At 46.2% G+C, this 20740-nt stretch overlaps 1 protein-coding gene across 9 annotated transcripts in view; it reads right to left on the reverse strand.

Moving 5' to 3' along the window:
• DGKD (diacylglycerol kinase delta) overlaps window positions 1-20740 on the reverse strand; it is a 69616-nt gene that overhangs the window by 42595 nt on the left and 6281 nt on the right. For 6 of the 9 annotated variants that reach the window (XM_083849383.1, XM_083849386.1, XM_083849387.1 and 3 more), the window contains exons 2-3: window positions 7301-7411; window positions 5109-5189 (exon numbers count right to left, since the gene is read on the reverse strand). In XM_083849383.1, the coding sequence (XP_083705509.1) occupies window positions 5109-5189; window positions 7301-7411 (192 nt within the window). Of the gene's footprint in view, window positions 1-15; window positions 5064-5108; window positions 5190-7300; window positions 7412-15492; window positions 15515-20740 lie in introns of those variants that run through there. The other 3 variants (XM_083849381.1, XM_083849390.1, XM_083849385.1) reach the window with 2 other exon arrangements.

Genomic DNA, 20740 nt, shown 5'->3' on the forward strand with positions numbered 1-20740 from the left:
GACTCCTGCTCTTACCTTTAACGTTCAATCTTCCTCTAAACTAGTGTCCAGAGCAGCCTACTCCCCTAGAAAGAAAGACTAAATAGGTTGCTTGACACGCGATTAATAGGATTAGTCCCCTCTGTGGCCAGTCTTTCTGAGCTATGTTCCACTTGCCACAAGCTGATTAGCTGTCTGCTTAAGGAGGAGCTGGGATAAGTTTCCTTCTGGCAGCAGTGAAGTGGAGAGGCAGGCACTGACTGTAATAATATGCTGTTTCCTGTCTGTGGCTGAGCTGAGAGGTACTTCCCAATAGAAAAGGGTTTACAGGAGCACAGGAGTTCAAGCTCCACCTCTTCCAGTGAGGAGCCTTTAACTATGGAGGAGGGACCAACACCATGGCTCCTGGTGCTTAACAGCATGCTGTGTCCAAACTTAACTTCCACTAAAGCACCAGAAAGAAGAAATCAAACTACCCACATCCCTCTCCACAGACAGAAGCTTTCTGACGGGATCTCAGAGCTCTCAGTAATGGGATGGGAAATGAATGTTGAAATGTTGTTGAATGTAAAAAGTTACGTGAATGAGGGTAAAAGTCCACACCACCAATTGCTGTCAATAACTGGAAAACATTCACAAAAACAACATATGAAAATCATACTGAAACAGAACATATGTACCTGAAAAGATCTGATGGCCTTCCTAGGCCCCCTCCTGTTTACGACAGGTATTGTTCATTATTATTAAATAATACACGTATTAGATGTTTCCCCTTCAGCTTCACATAAATCCTGCACAAGCCAGGGAAGGGTCAATGAACTGATAAGGACTCGCTCCATCAGTTGGGCCTGTCCTACTGAAAGCAGCAGGATTGATTCCTTTGGAACCTTATAGAAAAGAGCAGATCTTCAGCTAGCACACCAAGCTGAGAAGTAAGAATTTGTTCACCGCATAGAAATTTACAAAAATGTGCCTAAGGAGATGATGCAATGTCCTTTCAAAGACTCTTGAGGGGCTAGCTGTGCTGGCAAAATGCCTGCCTGAGTAACAGGCAATAAAGCAATTTGTACCACCCAAATCTTAAGGGCTTCATAATGGGGAACGGGGATGCCAGATAGCTCCTGTCCATGACACAGGTAAAGCAGTTACCTCAGTGGCAAACAACAGGCAAGAACACGTGAAGCTCTCTCCATACCCTGGTGAAGTGATAAAGCTGTATAAGGCCTGCCAGCACTTCTGCAGAGATACCAAAAAGATCTGGAAGTCTGCTCCAAAAATAATAATATTTTACTGAAAAGCAAGAAATGTTCAGGCAGTGGTGATTTAGCTAAAATCTTTGCAACAAAGAGAGATGCTGGTGATTATTCTTAATAGACCAAAGGACTAATCTCCTGTCCCAACACAAGGGTGCTATGTCATCTATTTGGGTCTAGAACGGTCCAACTTTCACACACCATTCTCAAACAAGGTGAAATCCATAGGAACAAGGCAGAAATTTTAAGTAAGCATGTCCCACCAAACTAAGGGCACAAATGATAGAAGCTCTGCTTTCTGTCCAGAGTCAAGGGAACGGAGAACTCCCAACCATGCTGGATCTGGGCATTACTGAAGATTCCCAAAGAAAGTGAAAAGTTTTTTAATGCTGTTATAACAAAGAACAGAGAGTTCTGTTCTGTTCTCAGTATGACAAAATGGTGCCTGGAGGTTTAGATAAACTACTAGGTAGTTTTAGCATTGCAAAATACTTCACTACACTGATTCTTATACCTGCAATGGCAATCATCCTTTTGTGTCTACAGAATGTAACCTTTCCAACCACGTGCTGTGGAGAGAAGAGAAAACTACATCTGGTACACCATGTAAACTAGCTAGAAGTGACTATTCACTAAAAAATTCACCAGGAAGACCGCTGTGGTGCCACCACAAAGCTTAAGAGTGCATAACGTGGTTATCCTTGGGTTTGTACCACAGCAGATCTTCTCTGAGGCACTGTGTGAGATAGCAGCTGAAGCAAAATCCACTGGTGGGAGATCTGTACTCCAAGTACTAGGGGATAATACATGCGAAGAACCAGTCACTTTCAGCTCAGACATCTAAAAAGAATTTACCTTGTAGACAGATGGGCAGATAGAAGGGCAGAGATGTGACAGAACTGGCAAATATTACATCTACAATCCCCCGGTTGTGGGGTTGCTATGTGATTTGTTCCTAGAGGCTTCCTGCGAAATAACTCCGCAGCCACTGTGCTTGACCTAAAGGAACAATAGCTAAACATAAAGCTTTTCCTTACACCTCTCAGGGGACACAGCTGCACAACGTCTTAAGCTCAGAGACGCCCCTAGTCGCATGCTCCCAGACCATTTTATGGTCATGCATCCATTAACTTTGGGTAGCAGTCCTGAAAACTGTTCTGACAGTGCAAACAGAATACATTCGCTGAAAGACTGACTAAGTAAACAATAGTGGAACCCATATTACATTCTCTTCTTTTTAAAGGAAGAGGTCTTCATCTTAATATCACTTCTCTGTCTCTCCTGCCTGCTCTAGCAAACAAATTAGCTGTCAGATTTATGTACTATGTAAAAGGTTTACTGTCATCTTTGTTTTTTAACCTTATTTTTCTATCGCTCCTAAGTGCTTTATCCAGTGTTTTTGTTTTCTGCCTCTTTTGTTAGTACCTAAGGAGTGTCATTCATGCAACTCTCAGAGCTGATCAACTCTCTAATGCCTTCAGTTGTATTTCTCTATTTAAAGTAAAATCAAGAACTGACCAATGAAAGTCATGAAGACTGAAAAGAGAACAAGTCACAGTGATGAGATTCCACCAAGAAGCCCAGCTTGGAGACTCAGAGTGTCTGCATAATGCAAATGATCTTAGTGCAAAGATTAGGTAACCTGGACAACAAACATAGAAGAAGCAGACAATACCAAGTGTGAGTTTATACCACTTTATGAACTAAGTATCTCCAGCCCTGCAGAACCTCTGCCTGAAGCAGTATAAATGCCTGAAAAGTGGATGAGTTTCCTCAGAAAAAAATCAGTCTTTCCTAAATCCAAAACTACCGGTCTCCCTTGAAGAAAAAGAAACAGAAAGAAAATCAGAGCATGTGCAACTCCAAGATAACTGTTTTACAACACCGTATGTTTGACGTTTCCAGTTTAGGACAAAAACACAGTACTGAATACCGCTGATTTGAATCAGGAAAAAATGAATCAAAGAACTCTGAATTTTAGAAAGAAACTGAGGTGGGAAGATTCAGAGGGGAAGCAGAGTGCTCTCAAAGAAAACCGAGAGAAAATTGCAAGGCTGCAAGGAATCCAAAGCACTGACACAGTGATGTGGCAGACCAAGAGCAGCAACACTAGCCAACCTTTTGATTTTCATAGTATTTTTATAGCTCATGGTAAACCACAGTCAAACCCCTCTATAAGCAATGACAGATGGAGTAGACAGAAATTAAGAGAGGAGGGATGTTTTTCCTGTAGTTTACCTGGGCACCCGTGATACAGCAATCAGCTGGAGACAGTGCAAACTATCTCTGCTGCTCGAGCGTCAAAATAACCCTATACCCTTTCACCCCTTACGGAAGAGAAGGCAGGGACTGGAGGAGCCTGATAGTGTAGTCATGGAAGTAACTCCTCACTGCTGGACTTGGAAACAATTTGAGAGAGCAAACAGTGTTTCCTCCCGTGCCTACATCCAGTGTCTTTGACAGAGATTAGCTCTCTCCCAACTGCAACAATAAACAAATCAGAAAAAGTTCTTAACCTGAAAAATCACCCTTATTTTACATATGGAAAAACTAATGCAAGATCCTAGAAAAAGGGTATTATTAACAGGAAAATAGCTCCATAATCTTGAAAATGTATTTCCTATAGAAATCACCACAAAATCCTTCTCTCTGTGCACACACACTGATACCTGTTATCAATATTTAGTGTCAGATGCAGATGGGCCTCCAAATTGCCAACTAATGATGTAGAAAGTGTTTTCAAACTTGCAGAAAGTGTTGGGGTTAATATGGGCATAGGGATGGTGTGGCAGCTGCTTTACCCAGGTACTTCAAAGCGAAAAGTTACAGCTATGTAATGGAAATAACCTTTGCTAGACGTGTCTGTTTAAAGCAGTGGGTCGCTACCATCGCACAGCAAGCCATACTGCTCAGCCCTGGTCACCACCTGCAGGTCACCACCTGCAGGATCAGCTTCCTTCCTCCACCTGGATTGCTCCCGCCTTCACCTTGCCTTAGACAAACACTGTTTCCTTTCTCCACTCCCTCTTCCCTCTCAAGCCCTCAGGAGGCTGCCTGGAGGCTACTGCAGTCAGCCAGCCCCAAAGCTCATCACACTGCTGCTTCGCACTTGCCCTGAACAGCCGCTGTTGCTGGCTTTTCTCATGCATAGCAGGAGCGCTGGCACCAGGCTGGGCCAAGAGGAACCAGGCTGCAATTCCTGTCCTGCACACCAGGCATTCCCGCAAAATGGAGCTCAGGTAGCACCTGCACCCCAGAAATGACTGTGTCTTTTCTCCCAGTTGCTAAGGTCAGGGAAAACGGAGCAGCGACACCACCACCTTTCCAAATTGCACATATTTGGCATATTTTTCACATCTAACAAGTATCCTAAACCAATTTCACAGTTATCTCTGCGTGGCTTCTTTCTGTTCCTCCTTTTGCTTTGCCACTATATATAGTGTGCGTATATAAACACACATACATCCACATACAAATAAAGTCAGAGAAAGAAGTTTACATATTTTCAGGCCTGAAGGGAAAACTAAATTCCTTTAGCAAGACCTCCAGCATAAACATCACCATCACCCCCAACTCCCTCAGCATAATAAATTTTTTTGTCTTGCTGTGTAAATGGATTCTATCAAATCCTCCTAGCTTATAGGTAAGAGCTTCCCTGAAAGCAAGATTTTAGCACCATACATAGTAAACTGAAGTATTTCCCATGTGCATGGAGATGAGTTATGGTTGCTGTAAGGAAAAAAAGATTATGAGTTTTTGTGTAAGTAAAAGAGGCTGTGAAGGTTGTTCGTATGTTTTTGACCTACGCAAAAGAGAAGAGATGTGGGTGAAAGACGCAAGAAGAAAGGAAAATAATGCAAAAATCTTTAATCTTACCGTGAAGCTGTTGTTGACATTCTTAGTGCTGGATTCTGCCACACTGGCATCTGTCAGATCCACCTCATCAAAAATAATGGACTGGAAAGAAAAAATTCAAACCCCCAATGAATCAGTGAATCCGATGTATACACAGCAGATCCACTTCCCACTGACAGGAAGAGGGGAAACATAACCCCCATTTTTAAAAAGGGAAAAAAGGAAGACCTGGGGAACTACAGGCCAGTCGGTCTCACTTCTGTACCTGGCAAGATCATGGAGCAGATCCTCCTGGAAACTCTGCTAAGGCCCGTGGAAAATAAGGAGGCGATTGCTGACGGCCAACATGGCTTCACTAAAGGCAGATTGTGCCTGACAAATCTGGTGGCCTTCTACAGTGGGGTTACAGCATTGGTGCACAGGGGAAGAGCAACTGATGTCATCTACATCAGTTGTACATGTGCAAAGCATTTGACGCTGTCCCCCATGACATCCTTGTCTCTAAATTGGAGAGACATGGATTTGAGGGATGAACCACTCGGTGCGTAAGGAACTGGCTGGATGGTTGCACTCAAAGGGTTGTGGTCAACGGCTCAGTGTCCAGGGGTCAGTACTGGGACCAGCGCTGTTTAACATCTCTGTTGGTGACATGGACAGTGGGATTGAGTGCACCCTCAGCAAGTTTGCCGACACCACCAAGCTGCATGGTGTGGTTGACACACCGGAGGAAACGGATGCCATCCAGAGGGACCTGGACAGGCCTGAGGGGTGGGCCTGTGCGAACCTCATGAGGTTCAACAAGGCCAAATGAAAGGTCCTGCATCTGGGCCAGGGCAACCCTAAACATAAATACAGGCTGGACAATTAGTGGATTGAGAGCAGCCCTGAGGAGATGGACATGAGGGGGTTGGCGGATGATAAGATTGACATGAGCCAGCAATATGCGCTTGCAGCCCAAAAAGCCACCCATAGCCAGGGCTGCACCAAAAGCAGCAGGGCGAGGGAGGTGATTCTCCCCCTCTGCTCTGCTCCTGTGAGACCCCACCTGCTGTGCTGAGCTCAGCTCTGGGGCCCCCAGCACAAGAAGGGTAAGGAACTATTAAATGGCCAGAGGAGGGCCACGAAGATGATCAAGGGGCTGGAGCACCTCTCCTACAAAGACAGGCTGAGGGACTTGGGGTTGTTCAGCCTGGAGAAGAGAAGGCTCGCGGGAGACCTCACAGCGGCCTGCCAGCGCCTGAAGGGGGCTACAGGAGAGCTGGGGAGGGACTCTGATAGGGGGCGTAGCGATAAGACAAGGAGTAATGGCCTTAAACTAAAACGGGTAGGTTTAGGTTAGATATTAAGAAGAAACTATTTACTCTGAGGGTGGTGAGGCACTGGCACAGGTTGCCCAGAGAAGCTGTGGATGCCCCATCCCTGGAGGTGTTCAAGACCAGGTTAGATGAGGCCTTGGGCAACGTGGTCTGGTGGGAGGTGTCCCTGCCCATGGCAGGGAGGTTGAAATTAGATGATCTTAAAGATCCCCTCCAACACAAACCATTCTATGATTCTTCAATTGATTCAAAGGGACATGCCTGTATGTCTGCCTAAAACACTCCATCAGAGCCTTTTGTGACCTGAAGGAAAGGCCCAGCACCAGCAACATGAAGTCTAGTTCCAAGCAGAGGTGCTCACATTTGCCTGAATTCAGTCAGCAAATCCAATGACTTGACTTTCATTAGGGAACTACTTAAAAAAAAAAAGTAACAAAAAACCAATGGGCTTAGTTCTTGTGAAAGGAGCCAGACTGATATCTAGTGAACTATCAACGTACTAAACCAGATGCATGGCTGCCTTATGGTTGTGTGATAAGTTCCCCTCCATTTCTTCTTTTCATTCATATTTTCTCACTTCTATTTCAGCTTCTATTCATTCAGTGACTATTAGCTAATAAAACACACCAAGGGATTGAAAAAAAAAAGGTGGAAAATCAGTATCACAGGTCCACATGATGCTTTTCTTAAAAAAATAAAAAATAAAACAGGATTTCAAAGCGTGAGGCAAAACACGGGGAACTTCTAGCAGCTGCAAAACCTGAAGATGGGTGCTTTCGGATCACGTGATCCTTTCTGAACTGAGGGCTGCCTTCTCATAGACACCCATCTGCCTCCAAGGGTCCAACACTGACTTTCTTCTTCCCTTGGAATGGTATAATATTTTCAAGACCTTACCTTAGCAGTTTTTGCATAGTAGAGAGTTCGTCCTCGCAGCTTAAAATATCGTCTCTTCCAGCGCTGGAAGGAGCTGGTCTGTTTCATCAGCATCCCCTCTTTTATGATAGTCTACAAAACAAGGAGAGGGGAGGGGTGAAGCACACATTTTACTTTCAGGCATCTTTCATGCTCTCCCAGTATATATCCATGCAAAAAAGACTGCAATTTGAGATCAGTAATCTTAGTGCCCTCTGCTGGAAGTGCTTAACAATTTCATTCACATAAGGAAGCGGAACTTATCAAGATTAAACCATCACAATGCATAACCCACGCTGGGGTGGGGTTTCATCCTTGTCTCTGGTGCTATCACAATATCAAAACCAATAAATAACTTATGACTGTACAAGCATCTCAAAGTCTAACAAAGACTCAGGGAACGTAACAGTTAAACTCACTGAGGTCAGATTTCAGTTGCCTTTCATTTAATTGATATTTGATCACAAGCACGCTCACGCCACAGCATATCTGCCCTCGTCTCCAATTCTGCTTTGTGAAATTATCTGCCTCTACCTGGCACAGAGCTGACAAGCTGCAGGCACACAGGATGAAGAAGGAAACTAGAGCAAAGAGGGAGCTATATCCAACTCCAGCATTTGGTATTCTTCAGATAGTCTTGGCTCTGCCTCAGTACGCTCTGGCTGGCTGCCATTTCCCAGGGCTGGAGTGCCAAAACTGTCTACGCACACTGCTTTTTTTTTTTTTTTTTACTGCTTTATAACTAGGTTGACATACCAGCATACACAGTCCCATATGCTCACTCACATACTATGCATACATAGGGGTATGTATTTAATCCACATGCACTTCATTCTACTTCGTCAAATACGTTTGATTCCTTTGCTGAGGACAGATTCTGAATACCAACAGCTACCTTCAAATAATCTCAAAGGCTGTAGCTCAGAAAGACAGAGAGCAGGGAAGTCAGAGCTGAGGGTTCAGCCCCATGTTACTGACTGAAGGTATTGCCTTGGAACAGCAAATGGTGCTGTGTGGTACCATGAGAAACCCACTTCTCTCCCCAGGAAACAGCCTCCAGGAACCCACTTCTTGCTGAGAAAGCCCGACGCGATAAACACACAGTTAAAATGCAGGAAACAAATGGTCTGGCTATCTTGTAAGACAGGTTATTCTGTATCTCGATGCCAGGAAAATTACACAGCTTTAACATACTTGAGGTCTCCATACAACCCAGGTTTGTAGCAGTTGGGTCAACCAGTGAGCATCAATTAATTCACAAACGCAGCGTTACACATCCACTGCCAGGCTACTACAGAGCACAAAATAAATACTCTTACTGATCCAAAGGGTTTACATTGTTTTAGAAATCCCTTCCAGGGCACTAAACTTGCTTTTAAAATGCTATATATATTTCTAATGCGGGTCTTTCCTTTTTGAAACAGCTGCAGATTTTAATACTTTCCACACACACTGGCCCTTGCCAAGCCCAAAGTTTCCTCAAAAAGCACTTGGAAAAAAATGCTGACTATAAGAAGAAACATCCGCCTGACAATGCTGCTTCTCTCTTGCTAGACTGAGCCATCCTCACGCTGCCCTGAGAGCTCAGAGGCTGGAGCACCACGGCGATGCCTGTACCCACAAGTGGCTGCAGAAGAGTGGGCTCCCGAGTACGCCCAGATCCCAAAGGGAGATGCTGGCCTCAGGAGCTGCATCGTACCTTCCTCCACTGGGTTGGAAAAGAGAGAAGGGTGAGAGCTCCCCAACTTTCTCCAAAGCAAACACCACCTACCTCGAAGCCTGGGAGCTGGCCCACCCCCATGCTAGTGAGCCCCAAGCCTCACCACTTCCCAGTGCTCTTTCTGTTTCTCCGAGCCACCTGCACACCGGTAGAAATACCCGCCACTGCTCAGGCAAACACCAATGTGCCCGGTTCAAATGGCAATCTCCATGTCCCACTCTGTTTTCAGCAGAACGAAGAGGGAAAGAAAACTCACGGCCAGAGACTACGCTGACAACAAAGATGGCCACCTCCCACAGCAGCTCCCCGCACCCCCGAAGCGGTTGCCAAAAGGCACCTTGGCACCATCTCCCCCCATCACGGCAAGGGCACCGCTGTAGGAACACACTCCTGTAAGCCGTAAGGCACCTGGGAGTGGCTTTAGTGTCCAGAATTTAAATGCACTGCGCTGATAGTCAGAAACAAGATGTTAGGCTAACTTGGAGCTGGTGCTGTGCACTACCACGCAAAGAATCCCAAACTCAGCTGTGACCTTCATCTGAAGCTTCAGCGTACGAGAGAATGAAGTTCAGAGACAGACCCCGCAGCAGCCCTTGCTGAAGCCACCCTGCAGGCTAGGCCAGAGCTGAAGGAACTGGGAAAGGTACGCTCACTCCTACTCTGCCGCGGGCTTTTTACGGGATCCCAAAACCATCATTTTCACCCTGCGTGTCTCCATCTCCCAGCTCCAAGTGGAGCAAACAGCACTGCCCAGCTCTGTGGGGTCCTACAAGAATACGTACATACGTCTGTCTGATGAGTTACTTCAGCCTCCAGCACCCGTGCATCAAAGCGACAGATAAAGCAACAGCATCTGACTTACCCTGCGAAAGAAATCACACATTTCTGCAGCTCACTTTAGCCTGACACTACAGGGAAGGAAATGGAACAGTGGCAAGAGATTCTCCAGATTAAAACAGAAACACGGAGGGATCTCTGTGCATTCCTTGGACAAAAACACATATAATTAAAAGAGGAGATGGAGAAAGTAGCTACTGAATCCTGCAAAGTCCTGAACTGAAGTCAGAAAAGAACTGAAAAATTCCTGGGGAAGACTCCCAGGCTGCAAAGCCCACAGATACCCAGCCAGCCAAGAGGCTGATCAAAAAATAGCAATTCGCAGGAGATTGCAGGCCTCTGCTGCTCTGCTTATTCAAAGAACTACTTCAGCCAGGGCCAGCCGGAGCCGCGCGCTCCCCAGGCTCGCTTCGCAGTGCTCTGGCCGCTCGAGCTCGTGCCCAGCCCACCACAGGAGTACCTCACAGCACGGCGCGGCCTCGGCCTTCCCGCAGCTCCCGCCTGCCGCGCTCGGCTCCCTGCACCTCAGCGGGGCTCACTCACCTCTGCACAGGGCGTGCAGTCCTCCATGCCTCTTTTAAACAGCACCCTCTTTTTTTTTTTTTCTTGCCTTTTTTTAAACCAAAAGGCAACAATCCCAGAGGTCACCTTGCCCCTCCCTAAGCAGGGGTTTATGTCACTTGCCAGTCTCTATCTATAGCAAACCTCATGGCTTCCTAACTCAGACATGAAAGGCCAGTGAGGAGCGAGCTCTCGCGCTCTCGTACGCACGCACTGCTCAGCGAAAACAAGGCTCTGCTTCAGAGCTGCCCATCTCTGCACGAGAGCTGCTGTTCTATTTATAGGCACGCAGCTCACGAGAAGAGTTTGGTGGGTTTGGGCGGAAAGGGCTGGAGATAAGATCAAGATGACTTTATAAAATGATTCAGACATTGCTGCCTTTCCCCTCCTCTATTTTAATTTTACAGCCAAAGGACTTGCTACTTGCAGAGGAATGCAGCTGAAGAAAATTAACTGGGGAAGGACCTGACAGCAGAGTGACAGAATGAAATGAAAGGGGGAGCTGAACCGTTATTTCTGTTCACCAGCCTCTCCGTAGCACGGTTAATCGAAGATCTACTCTGATCAGATTACTAACCATGCAGTTCATCCAGACAAATGTGGAATTACTTCTCCCATACAGGAAAAAAGTAAGAATCGAAGCCATTTTTAGTGTCCATTTTAGTTGGATCCCATGGGAAAAGCTGCTGCCCTGAAGCACGATGAGGTCTGATTAGGTGCATCCTACCGGGGATAAACACAAGTACTGTTTGTGAAGGAACTACCCAGGCTGCTTTCTGTCCAGCTGTGCTTCTCTCCAGCACGTGTCCCGTGGCGTGGCATTCCACGGGCGGACAGCACCATGAAAAAAATAAAGTATCTCCTTGAATCAAGCCCACAGTGATGTGCTGCTGGTTTCAGCAGTGACCCCCTTTTCTCCTGTGACAAGACAATATAAAAAAGGCTGCTGAACAAACTGACCATTTAAAGCAACAATGCACAAAGCAGAGCCTTAAGCATCTCTGCAAAGAACATGATTCGACAGCTGAAAGGCAGGGCCTAAGAAATTTCTAGCATTTCATCATCTTTTATCTTTGGCCTTGAAGAAAAGTGACTTCCTGCAGAAAAAAAAAATCAGTTCACCATGAGCAATACACAACCCTCCCCCTGCTACCACTCCTCCCCATTTAAAGCTTGACATTTCGGAAGGTAAATAATAAGTTCTCAAATTTCTCCTGTTGAAACGGGTGCAGTGTGTAGGCCTAATCCTGAAGTGACAAAACAAAAGTTTTGCCGCTGGCCCCTGTGGGAATGGTGTCAAACGCCTCCAGGGCTCGACTTCCCCTCGGCGCGATCCCACCACCGAGAGCACGAAACCAAACGACTAGCAGCAGTCACACACCAACCTACGAGACGCGGCCGTGCTTCTGGTAGCACGGCTTGCCTGAGGTGTCTCTGCATCCGCTAACCCACATCAGAGACCAGAGAGCTGGCCTACACAGATGAGCTGCTTTTTACGCTGATAACGTGGATGACTCTAGTAAAAGGAACGATCGCATCGCGGTTCAGCTCTGCTCGGAGTGCATTCCTTTTCCTCCTGCGTGCAGCACTACCCACGACGCCAGCGCAGGGGCAGCCCATCCTTTTGCGAGGCTTAGGCCTCCAGCCCCCTTTGGAAGCAGGACCTTTGATGCACCCAAATTCCTAATGGGTAACACCCGACCTCGCGAGCCAGGCTGAGGGCAACCATCAGCCGTAGGCAGCTGTCAGACTGGCAAGTGTCCTGTGGCACGGGGAGGCGCCAACTGCGTTCGATATGGAGGGCGAAGAACAATGCAACCTATTTTACAGCTGAGATCATGACATATTCTTAGGGACAGTTACTCAGGGCAGCGCATTTGAAACGAGAATTTTGCTCCGGTGGTATTTCTTTCCAGTGTTTTGCAGAAAAGAACTGCACAAAAGTTGAAAACAATCATTCGAAGCTATCTAAACAGCAACTAAAGAATCCTATATACCAAAGTCTCAACATCTGGATTTCTCTGTTTTCCATGTGTCTCCAGAATGTAAAAACTTCAGGGCACAGACTGTTTTTATTTGTATGTACTATAAAACTTCGAACAGGCTGCTGATGCCAACAACAAATAAATAACCAAAGAAAGAACTAATTGCACAGAGAAGGAGAGAGCAAAATAAAAATGCAGATGCAGAACTGACAGGCTGTCTTTACGTATCTTGTTTAGGAATTTTTGTAAGGGTGAGGGTGGACGATCCCTGGGGACCAAGCAACGCTGTCTAGCCACTGACTCTGGGCGAGCTGTGGCAAAGGAGATGGGAGTAGCTGCAGTCACCCCATAAACACAGCAAGATACCCTTGCCAAGCTAAGGCAGGTAGGGATTTGGAGTGCTGCACCTTGCTTTGAGTAAAACAGTTTTAGTAGCTGGTTCCATAAAAGCTCTGTGGTCATAAATACAGAACTAATACAGATAATTTACAAAACAAATGAAATACACAAAATCTGACAAAGAAACTACAGGAATAAATCTAAGCAACCCTGCAGAATAAGACACGAGAGGTCAAAAGGCTAGGGGTTAACAAGCTAATCCGAGAGCAACATCCTTCCACCAGACAGTGGTCACACCCTGGAAATTAACTCCAGGAAGCTTCGAGGGGGGAAATGCAGATCAGTAAAGCAATGCTAAGTATGGGACACACAGAGAGCTGTACAGACCTATAGCGGAGCACAAGCAACTTACGGGTTACTTGGTCCTGTTTGGGAGCTCCACATGTAAAGCACCTGGATCTTGCAAAAGCGAAAAACACATTGCGATTTCTTCCACTGGGACAAAAAGGACAAGACATCATGTGAGCTCACTGCAACAAAAGGACTTCAGAAGAGGGGAAAATATAAAAGAAAATCAGAGGTCAGCCACAGGAATCAAATGCCAAAAGAGAAGTGAGGGCTGTGAGTAGACAGGCCAGTAACAGAAGCCGTGCTCTCCACTGAAGGGGTATGGCCTATGCTGCTGGTGGACATCACCTACGTACACTTTGTTTTCATAACTTGTGTTTTACGAACTGGGAAGCACCCGTGGCAGGCTGCAGCACAGGGCTCAGTGCAACCTCCCGTGGCAATCACCATCCCTGTCGTGCCTCAGCCGCGCTGGCAGAGCCGGGGAGCTTGGCAGGCAGCTGCAGCACAGCCCCAGCAGCCTCCGCGCCCAGCGGGACCCGGAGCCACCTGCAGCGCTCTGCCAAAAGTGTAGCCACGGTATCATGACACAGGAGGCTCAAACTTATGTCCTGGTTCCAGTTAGGACAGAGTTAAGTAGCTCATAGTAGCTGGTAGGGTGCTATGTTTTGGATTAGGATGAGAAGAGCGCTGATAACATGCTGATGTTTTAATTGTTGCAGAGCAGTGTTTACACCAGGCCAAGGACTTTTCGGCTTCTTGCTCTGTCCTGCCAGCGAGCAGGCTGGGGGTGCAGCAGGAGCTGGGAGGGGACAGACCCAGGACAGCTGACCCAAACTGGCCAAAGGGGTATTCCATACCATCTGACGTCATGCTAAACAATATATAGGGGTGGCTGGCCGGGGTGGGGGGCCGGCTGCTCGGGAATAGGCTGGGCATCGGTCAGCGGGTGGTGAGCAATTGCATTGTGCATCACTTGTTTTCTTACACATTATTATTGTTAATACTATTACCATTATCACTATTATTATTATTATTGTTATTATTATTTTCCTGTCTTAATAAACTGTCTTTATCTCAACTCACAGGCTTCACTTTCCCGTTTCTCTCCCCCATCCCAGAGAGGGAGGGGGGAGGGTGAGCGAACGGCTGTGTGGTGTTTAGCTGCCAGCCGGGTTAAACCACAACACTTATTCTTGGGATCGCCAGCAAAAAACAGGAGTTTGTACCAATCGGGCCGCAGCTAGAATCAGCCTTGGAACCGATAAATAAAAGGTTCAAGCACCTCGTTCTTTGTCAGTGAACGCTGTGGCTGGTAAACAAGGAGTAGGTCTTGAAACCAGCTTCTTTTCGATACCACATTCGCTGCTACTGATGTGAACGATTCTCTTCTAGAAGGGGCAAGCACTCGCAGAGTGAAAAAATTAACACAGAAAACCAACTCCGAAAGCAGGCAGAAAGGTTGCACATATATGGGAAAGGAAATACGACATAGCAGCATATCACCACGCAGCTCCCTGGTGAAAGTAGCTGGGTTACAGAGCTCCAAGCGAAGCACTTAAAATAGATGAATACTCTGGTCAGCAACCCAGAGCGCAGAACGAACAGCACACCAGCACTCTCTGATTCAGGATGAGTTAGTAGCTGGACAACTCCAGGCACGCTACCGGTGTAAGCCCTCAGTATGCTTTCCATAGGCTCTGGGCATCCTTCCCAAACACATTTATCAAAGAGGGGAGCTGAGCATGAAGCTCAAGTCACCCCAGCACACTAAAACACAGATGAAGAAGAAGGGTTCGAATCTATCCACAGAGATAACCAAAGCTAAAAAAGCAATGGTTTAAAAGTTACCTGAAAACCTTGGAGCGAATTAAAATTTTAAAGGGCACTAATTAAACATGAACTTCATACATTTAAAGGCAAACATGAAAAAGCATTCTGCTACTTTTTCTGTCATCTTAATTACATGTGCACGCCTACATCCCTTCCTTAAGCACCAGATTAACCAAGCTGTGTTTTCCCCATACACGCAGAAAGCTTTGTAAAACATCACCTGCTGTGAAACCCCCAGCTCCGAGAGCCGCCTGTCCCACGGCCCCACACCAGCACCGCCGAATCCCCACTCCCAACGCCGGAGCACGCTGCTCTGCTGCTGAGAGGCAACAGCCAGCAGCGCTGGAAGCAGTGCTGGAAGCAGTGCAACCCCGCGCCGAGCCATGGCGCTGCACCCGGCACAGGGGAGCCCTCCAGTGCTACAGCCTGCGGCACCAGAGCTTGCTTAACGCTCTTGTTCCCGCAGAGCCAAATTATTACCCCAAAGCACGGCCGTCCATCTCAGCCCTCCCATCCGCTTCACCGGCCGGCAGAACAAGCTGGGCACTTACCATAGCGGCATGTCAGGGCCATCTGGTAAAACAGTATCAGGCAGGGAAGGCGCGCTCGCAGCTAGTACAATAGCGAACGTCAGGGAAGGCACATCCAGAATACAGCTGGGGATCTCATCCTCACAGTCATAACCACCCCATCCTTCCCATCCTGCTAAATGTCATGGAGAGCCCGGCCAAGTAGGAAGGAAAAGCCAGCAGAAAGTACCGGTATGGGAACCTCGGGACACGGCAAAGTGAAAGTCACACCTTGAGGAGGGAAACTGAACCCTCTTCCCTCGTGTCAAGGAGGCTCGGAGAACAACAGGGCTTCCTCCCGCTGTGTCTGGATTCCCATCAACTCTGCTACTGAATCCTGCGAGGAGCCTTATTTGGTAGCGGCTGGTAGAAGTGGGGCCAAATCCTGATCCTTTTACTCCGACTGGTATTCCATGGGATTACACTGCTGAGAGCAGAAAGCAGCTTTTGGCCTTTGGCCATTTAATTAATACTTAAGGTATCCTAGAATTTATTTTTATCTCATCTGTAACAATCGTCGTTATCAGATTTTCCATATTTATGTATTAAACAACCTATGCTTTTAAGTTTTTTTTTCCTCATCCATTTAACATAGTTTTTAAAGGATACTCCGAAGTTTTTAATTTATTTTTCCATTTTCCCTGTTTTAATGTCCTGCAAATACCTCTGACCATGCCAAGACATCTCGATCAGCACCAGCAACAACAGGGAAGATTAGCACAGCCCTGGGAACACCGTTTTGTTAACTTTGAGCGAAACAGAACAGAAGGGTCTGGCACGAGCTCCCAGAATGCTGCTTTTTAATAAAATCTCGGCAACAGATCTGCACCATCTGAGACAGTGCTGTGACCTGCCTTGGAAGAGAGCAGTTTGAAAAGCAGGCAATGCGTCCCTCCCGAGTTATCTGCCACGCTTCTGTCAAGAAGCAGCCGAGAAGGCTGGCCCAGGGGTCAGGACGCTGCCCCGGCGCTGCAGCACCTGCCCGAGTTCCCAGCTCCCCTGGAGACACCCAGGGTGATGCCTGCATCTCACACAGGACGGACGCATCTCAACGCTGCGTGTGGGAAGCGGAGGTGGTATCGCCTCTCCCCACCAGGATACTGCAAGGCTAAAATTATCGGAACGTTTGAGACTCGAATGCAACGTGTGTGATACGAACGTTATGTAATCAACACGGTGTTTCCTCTTGCAAAAAAAGCAAACCACAACATCAAAACAGGCAGCAGATGCAAAACTTCCCGATTTAGCAGAGAGACTGTGAGTAAATAAGATTTCCCCTAAAACCAGAGGGACTACTCGCATATTAATCGATCACCTAACCCAGCAGCGAGCTTGCAGCCTGGCACGCCGCCTAGCTCCTCCGTGGCAGGAGGGCAGCAAGCTGTGGTCCCCGCAACATGCTCCTTGCTTTCAGGACTGCCTTACGTGAGAAGGGAGCACAGGAGATGGCAGCTGAGGGGGAGGACTGCTGCTGCTGCCCCAGCTGTTTGTCAGCCCGAAGCCGAACTGTCCCCAGGTAACGGTCCCGCAGGGCTGCGGAGCCAAGCAGAAGCATCTCCCTTCATTAAGAGGCACCTACATAAATCTTCAGGGAAACACGAAGCAATGACCGCTCAGAGTGGAATAAGCAGGGAACAAATAGTTCCAGTGGAGAGTTAAGTCGAATTCATTGAGATAAAGGTTTGTGAATTTGAAACCCTGAAAAAACATTACAAGAGGAAGGGGTTTTCTCCTCACATGGTATTTTGCTCTGAAATTTCTGATGCTGCTGTGACAATACCTAGTATACATCTTAAACTCTCAGGGAAATGGAGAATACAAAAACCTTTCATCTCACTTCTGTTTTCCTTTAAAATAGGAAGGTGTATCTGCTACTTTAGAAAGAATAACCATCAGATTCGTAATTTAAGAAGGTAAAGCCATGCAAAGTTTTAGACGGTATACTGACTTTAATTATCAGGGAAACCGCAGATAAACATTTCACAATTTTCATTCATAATCCAGTACTCATCCAAAGTAAAATATAAAAAAATATTTTTTTGTAACAATAGGTTTTGGGCGAGTGAAGTACTCTGAACAGCTGATTTAGTTTTGTTTTAAAAAAATAATACTTCTTTTATTTTGTCTCTAATTTTTTTTGAAAGAACAGCTACCAGCCTCACAATGTACTTTTTGGCAATGTGGTCTCGGTAAATCTATGTTCTCAAAACGTGCAAAAGTTTGATGTTAGCTCTTTAGTTCCTGGAACCAGAACTATAGTTAGAAGGAGAAAAGCTGCAAGTGTGTGTGGTTTTGTGCTTTGTTTTGTGTTTTTCTTTTTTTTAAAGAAGGAAGTAACAGCTGTTGCTTTCACATAGCATCCAAAAATCTCCAGCAGCGAGGCAAACATACAGTACACCAATGGTAACGCAGCACTGGGAGGCTTCCCAAATTTTGTCAGAACAGATGAGTCTGAAGAGCATGCAAAACATAACGTAGTTTAAAAGGCAAAAACGCTCTTACAGCAGTGTAACACAGCCTAAAATCCTATCTTTGTCCTCAGCATTCAGAGAAGGAACAAGTCTGTGGTGTTAATCCAAGGAAATACACAGCTTTAAGCCTGTGTTCAAGAAGTTCGCTTTGGATTCAATCACAAAAACTGCTCTTTCGCAGCAACTACGTCTCTTAAGTGAAAAGTTCCCAATTTTGACCAGAACTAAGGCATGAACCACCACAATTTATGGGATGTGAAGCCATAAATGAAGCCATAAATGTGAAATGTCCTCTTCTAGACATCCTGTTAGAAGACAGCATAGCAAAATCAGACATCTCAATATGTTTTAGCAGAGGATGCCACAGACAGAATGTGAATTAAACCATAAATTCCTGAAAATTCCCTCCTTACTTGTGACACTTTTCTTTTACAGTGTCTCTTTATTGAAATGCACTGTTTCTAACCTTAATACTGTTTTTAATACTTGTATCACAGAATCACAGAATCATCTAGGTTGGAAGAGACCTCCAAGCTCACTGAGTCCAACCTCTGACCTAACACTAACTCAAACTAACAAACTGCTCATTTTCCTCATTCTCATCTTTTCTGAGAAAATCTTAAAGCATTTGCCCTCCAGAAATAAAAATAACACTTCTTTACCTATAAAAAGGACATTTTTATCTATTAGCCTATACAAGGAGAAATCAAATGAGCTTTCTTCATTTGCTTATGCTGCCTGCCATATGTTTGAGAACTCAGTTTGGTCTGCTCTGGGAGCTTGCACAAAGATGTGGAGAAACATTCTGCTTCCCCTTGTTTTTCCTTGCTCGTACTTTTCAGGGTGGCTCCTAGACCTCAAAGCTAGTAATCAGAAAGAGAATCCCAACCTCCCACGGCGCCAAGGTCTATCTATACCATGGGCTGCTACACAGCATCGACATCAAAAACTCGCTAGTTCAGACACTGCACAAAGCCTGTCCACAGCAGCTGAAAGCTTAGTACCAGGTAATTTATCCCGCTTTTCATAGCATAAATTAACCTGATATCTCTCTGCTCCTGGAGCTAGACAGACCCAATACCCAGGCTTGGAGCGCTGTTCGCTCTGTTTGCGAGTCTGTTGAAATACATACTGCAAATCTGTCTTAAAAAGTTCAAGGTAATGATGAATGGGTATAGAACTGAAAAGCTACAGAAAAAATTGCTCATAAAAGTAAACAGAAGTTAGACTGATAGTCTAAACAAAACCTCCTCCTGATGCCACCCAAGGACATTGCTGAAATCCTGTCTGATAAACAAACTGAAATCTCACCACAGCAAAAGGGGCACGCTGGGAATTACACCCAGCTGATGAATGAAACGAGAGGACGACCTATTCATCCCTTCTCCTGCTTTCTGAGGTTCATAGCGCGACACTTCCAACGAAAGGGCAAGTGTAAAGGAGGAAGAGCACTTTGTTGCCGGAGCCCATAGAATGTGCGCTGCTCCTCTGTTTCACACCCTCAGCTCCCAGGACCACTTTTGATGTTACTCTGCCTTCGCGCACAGCTGGTCAGGACTGAGCTGGTATTATTACCACTCAGACGAGTCCTCAGTGCTGCTCAGAAGGTGGGACTTGGGGCTCCTGCTGTCACCCCACCTCACACGCATCGTCCTCCTCTGTTTTATTTTGGCTCTTTCCTAAGTCCCATCCGTTCAAAAATACTTTATCTTAGTTGACCAACCGTTTCTTTGCCTGCACCAATGCAAGCCTGAGACCAGGAGAGGGGCTAAAAGCGGTGTTCTAAGCAGCCCGATGCTGGTACAGGTCCGACAGGTCTCAAAATGGCTGATCGAGCAGTCTGTGCAGTCTACTTCTTTGCCAGCTCAGACAGCAGCAGTTACACTACAAGCTATACCTTATTACGCTAGTGCTTCTTCTGTCCCCAGAATAATAATCATCGAGACGCTGCTAAACATACTTCTCTGCCTATCTTCTTCTCTTCCTCTGAAACTCTTTCTAGCTAAAAATAAATAAGTACATTAACACACAGTACTCTACTTTCCAGACACTTAGCTTTCCGCTCCCCCGGCCCGTATCTTCGCAAGGGGCAGATTTTTCAGTTACACACATACAAGCTGTGATTTGTCTTCAGGCCCTGCACGCTGATTTCAGAGTAGCTATAAATCCAACCAGCTCTATCTGCCCCACAGTATTACTACACCAGTGTATTTCAGCAGAACACAGCTGGGCAACCTGCAGGCTCTGAAACAAGCCCACTGAAGTTTGCTGGTCCTGTGAGCAGTTTTATTTTACAGCTTCTCTTGGGAGAACCCAAGGTGCAAAAACCAGAAGAAGCAAAACACATCTTCAAAGTGCTCGCACCTGACTCTGACAAACAAGTAAGTTCAGAGGAACTCCACGGCTACAGCAGGCTTCACACCCAAGCTGCCTTAACAGTAAGCTTCTGTTGTGATTTAACTGTACTTACAGGCACGGTCTCGAGCTAACTGCAGCAAAAGATGTGGTTAGATGAGATTTACAGCCTTGGGGCATGGTAAAAGTCTTTCTGCATCTCTTACTGTCACTCTGATGGACCTGTCCAACAGCTTCTACAGCTTACTGCAGCCTGCTCTCCATCATTCAACAGACAAATTAAAAATCAGGTCTGCCTTCACAGAGGAAGCAACGTCCTCAAAGCCTCATCAGAACAATGAGTAGCCATGAAGATGTCTTCGCTCCCTGCCCTAGGGGCAAGGAAAAGTACACATACGGCAGCG

Source organism: Anser anser (genome assembly GCF_964211835.1).
Source record: "Anser anser genome assembly, chromosome: 9".
Lineage (NCBI taxonomy): Eukaryota > Metazoa > Chordata > Aves > Anseriformes > Anatidae > Anser > Anser anser.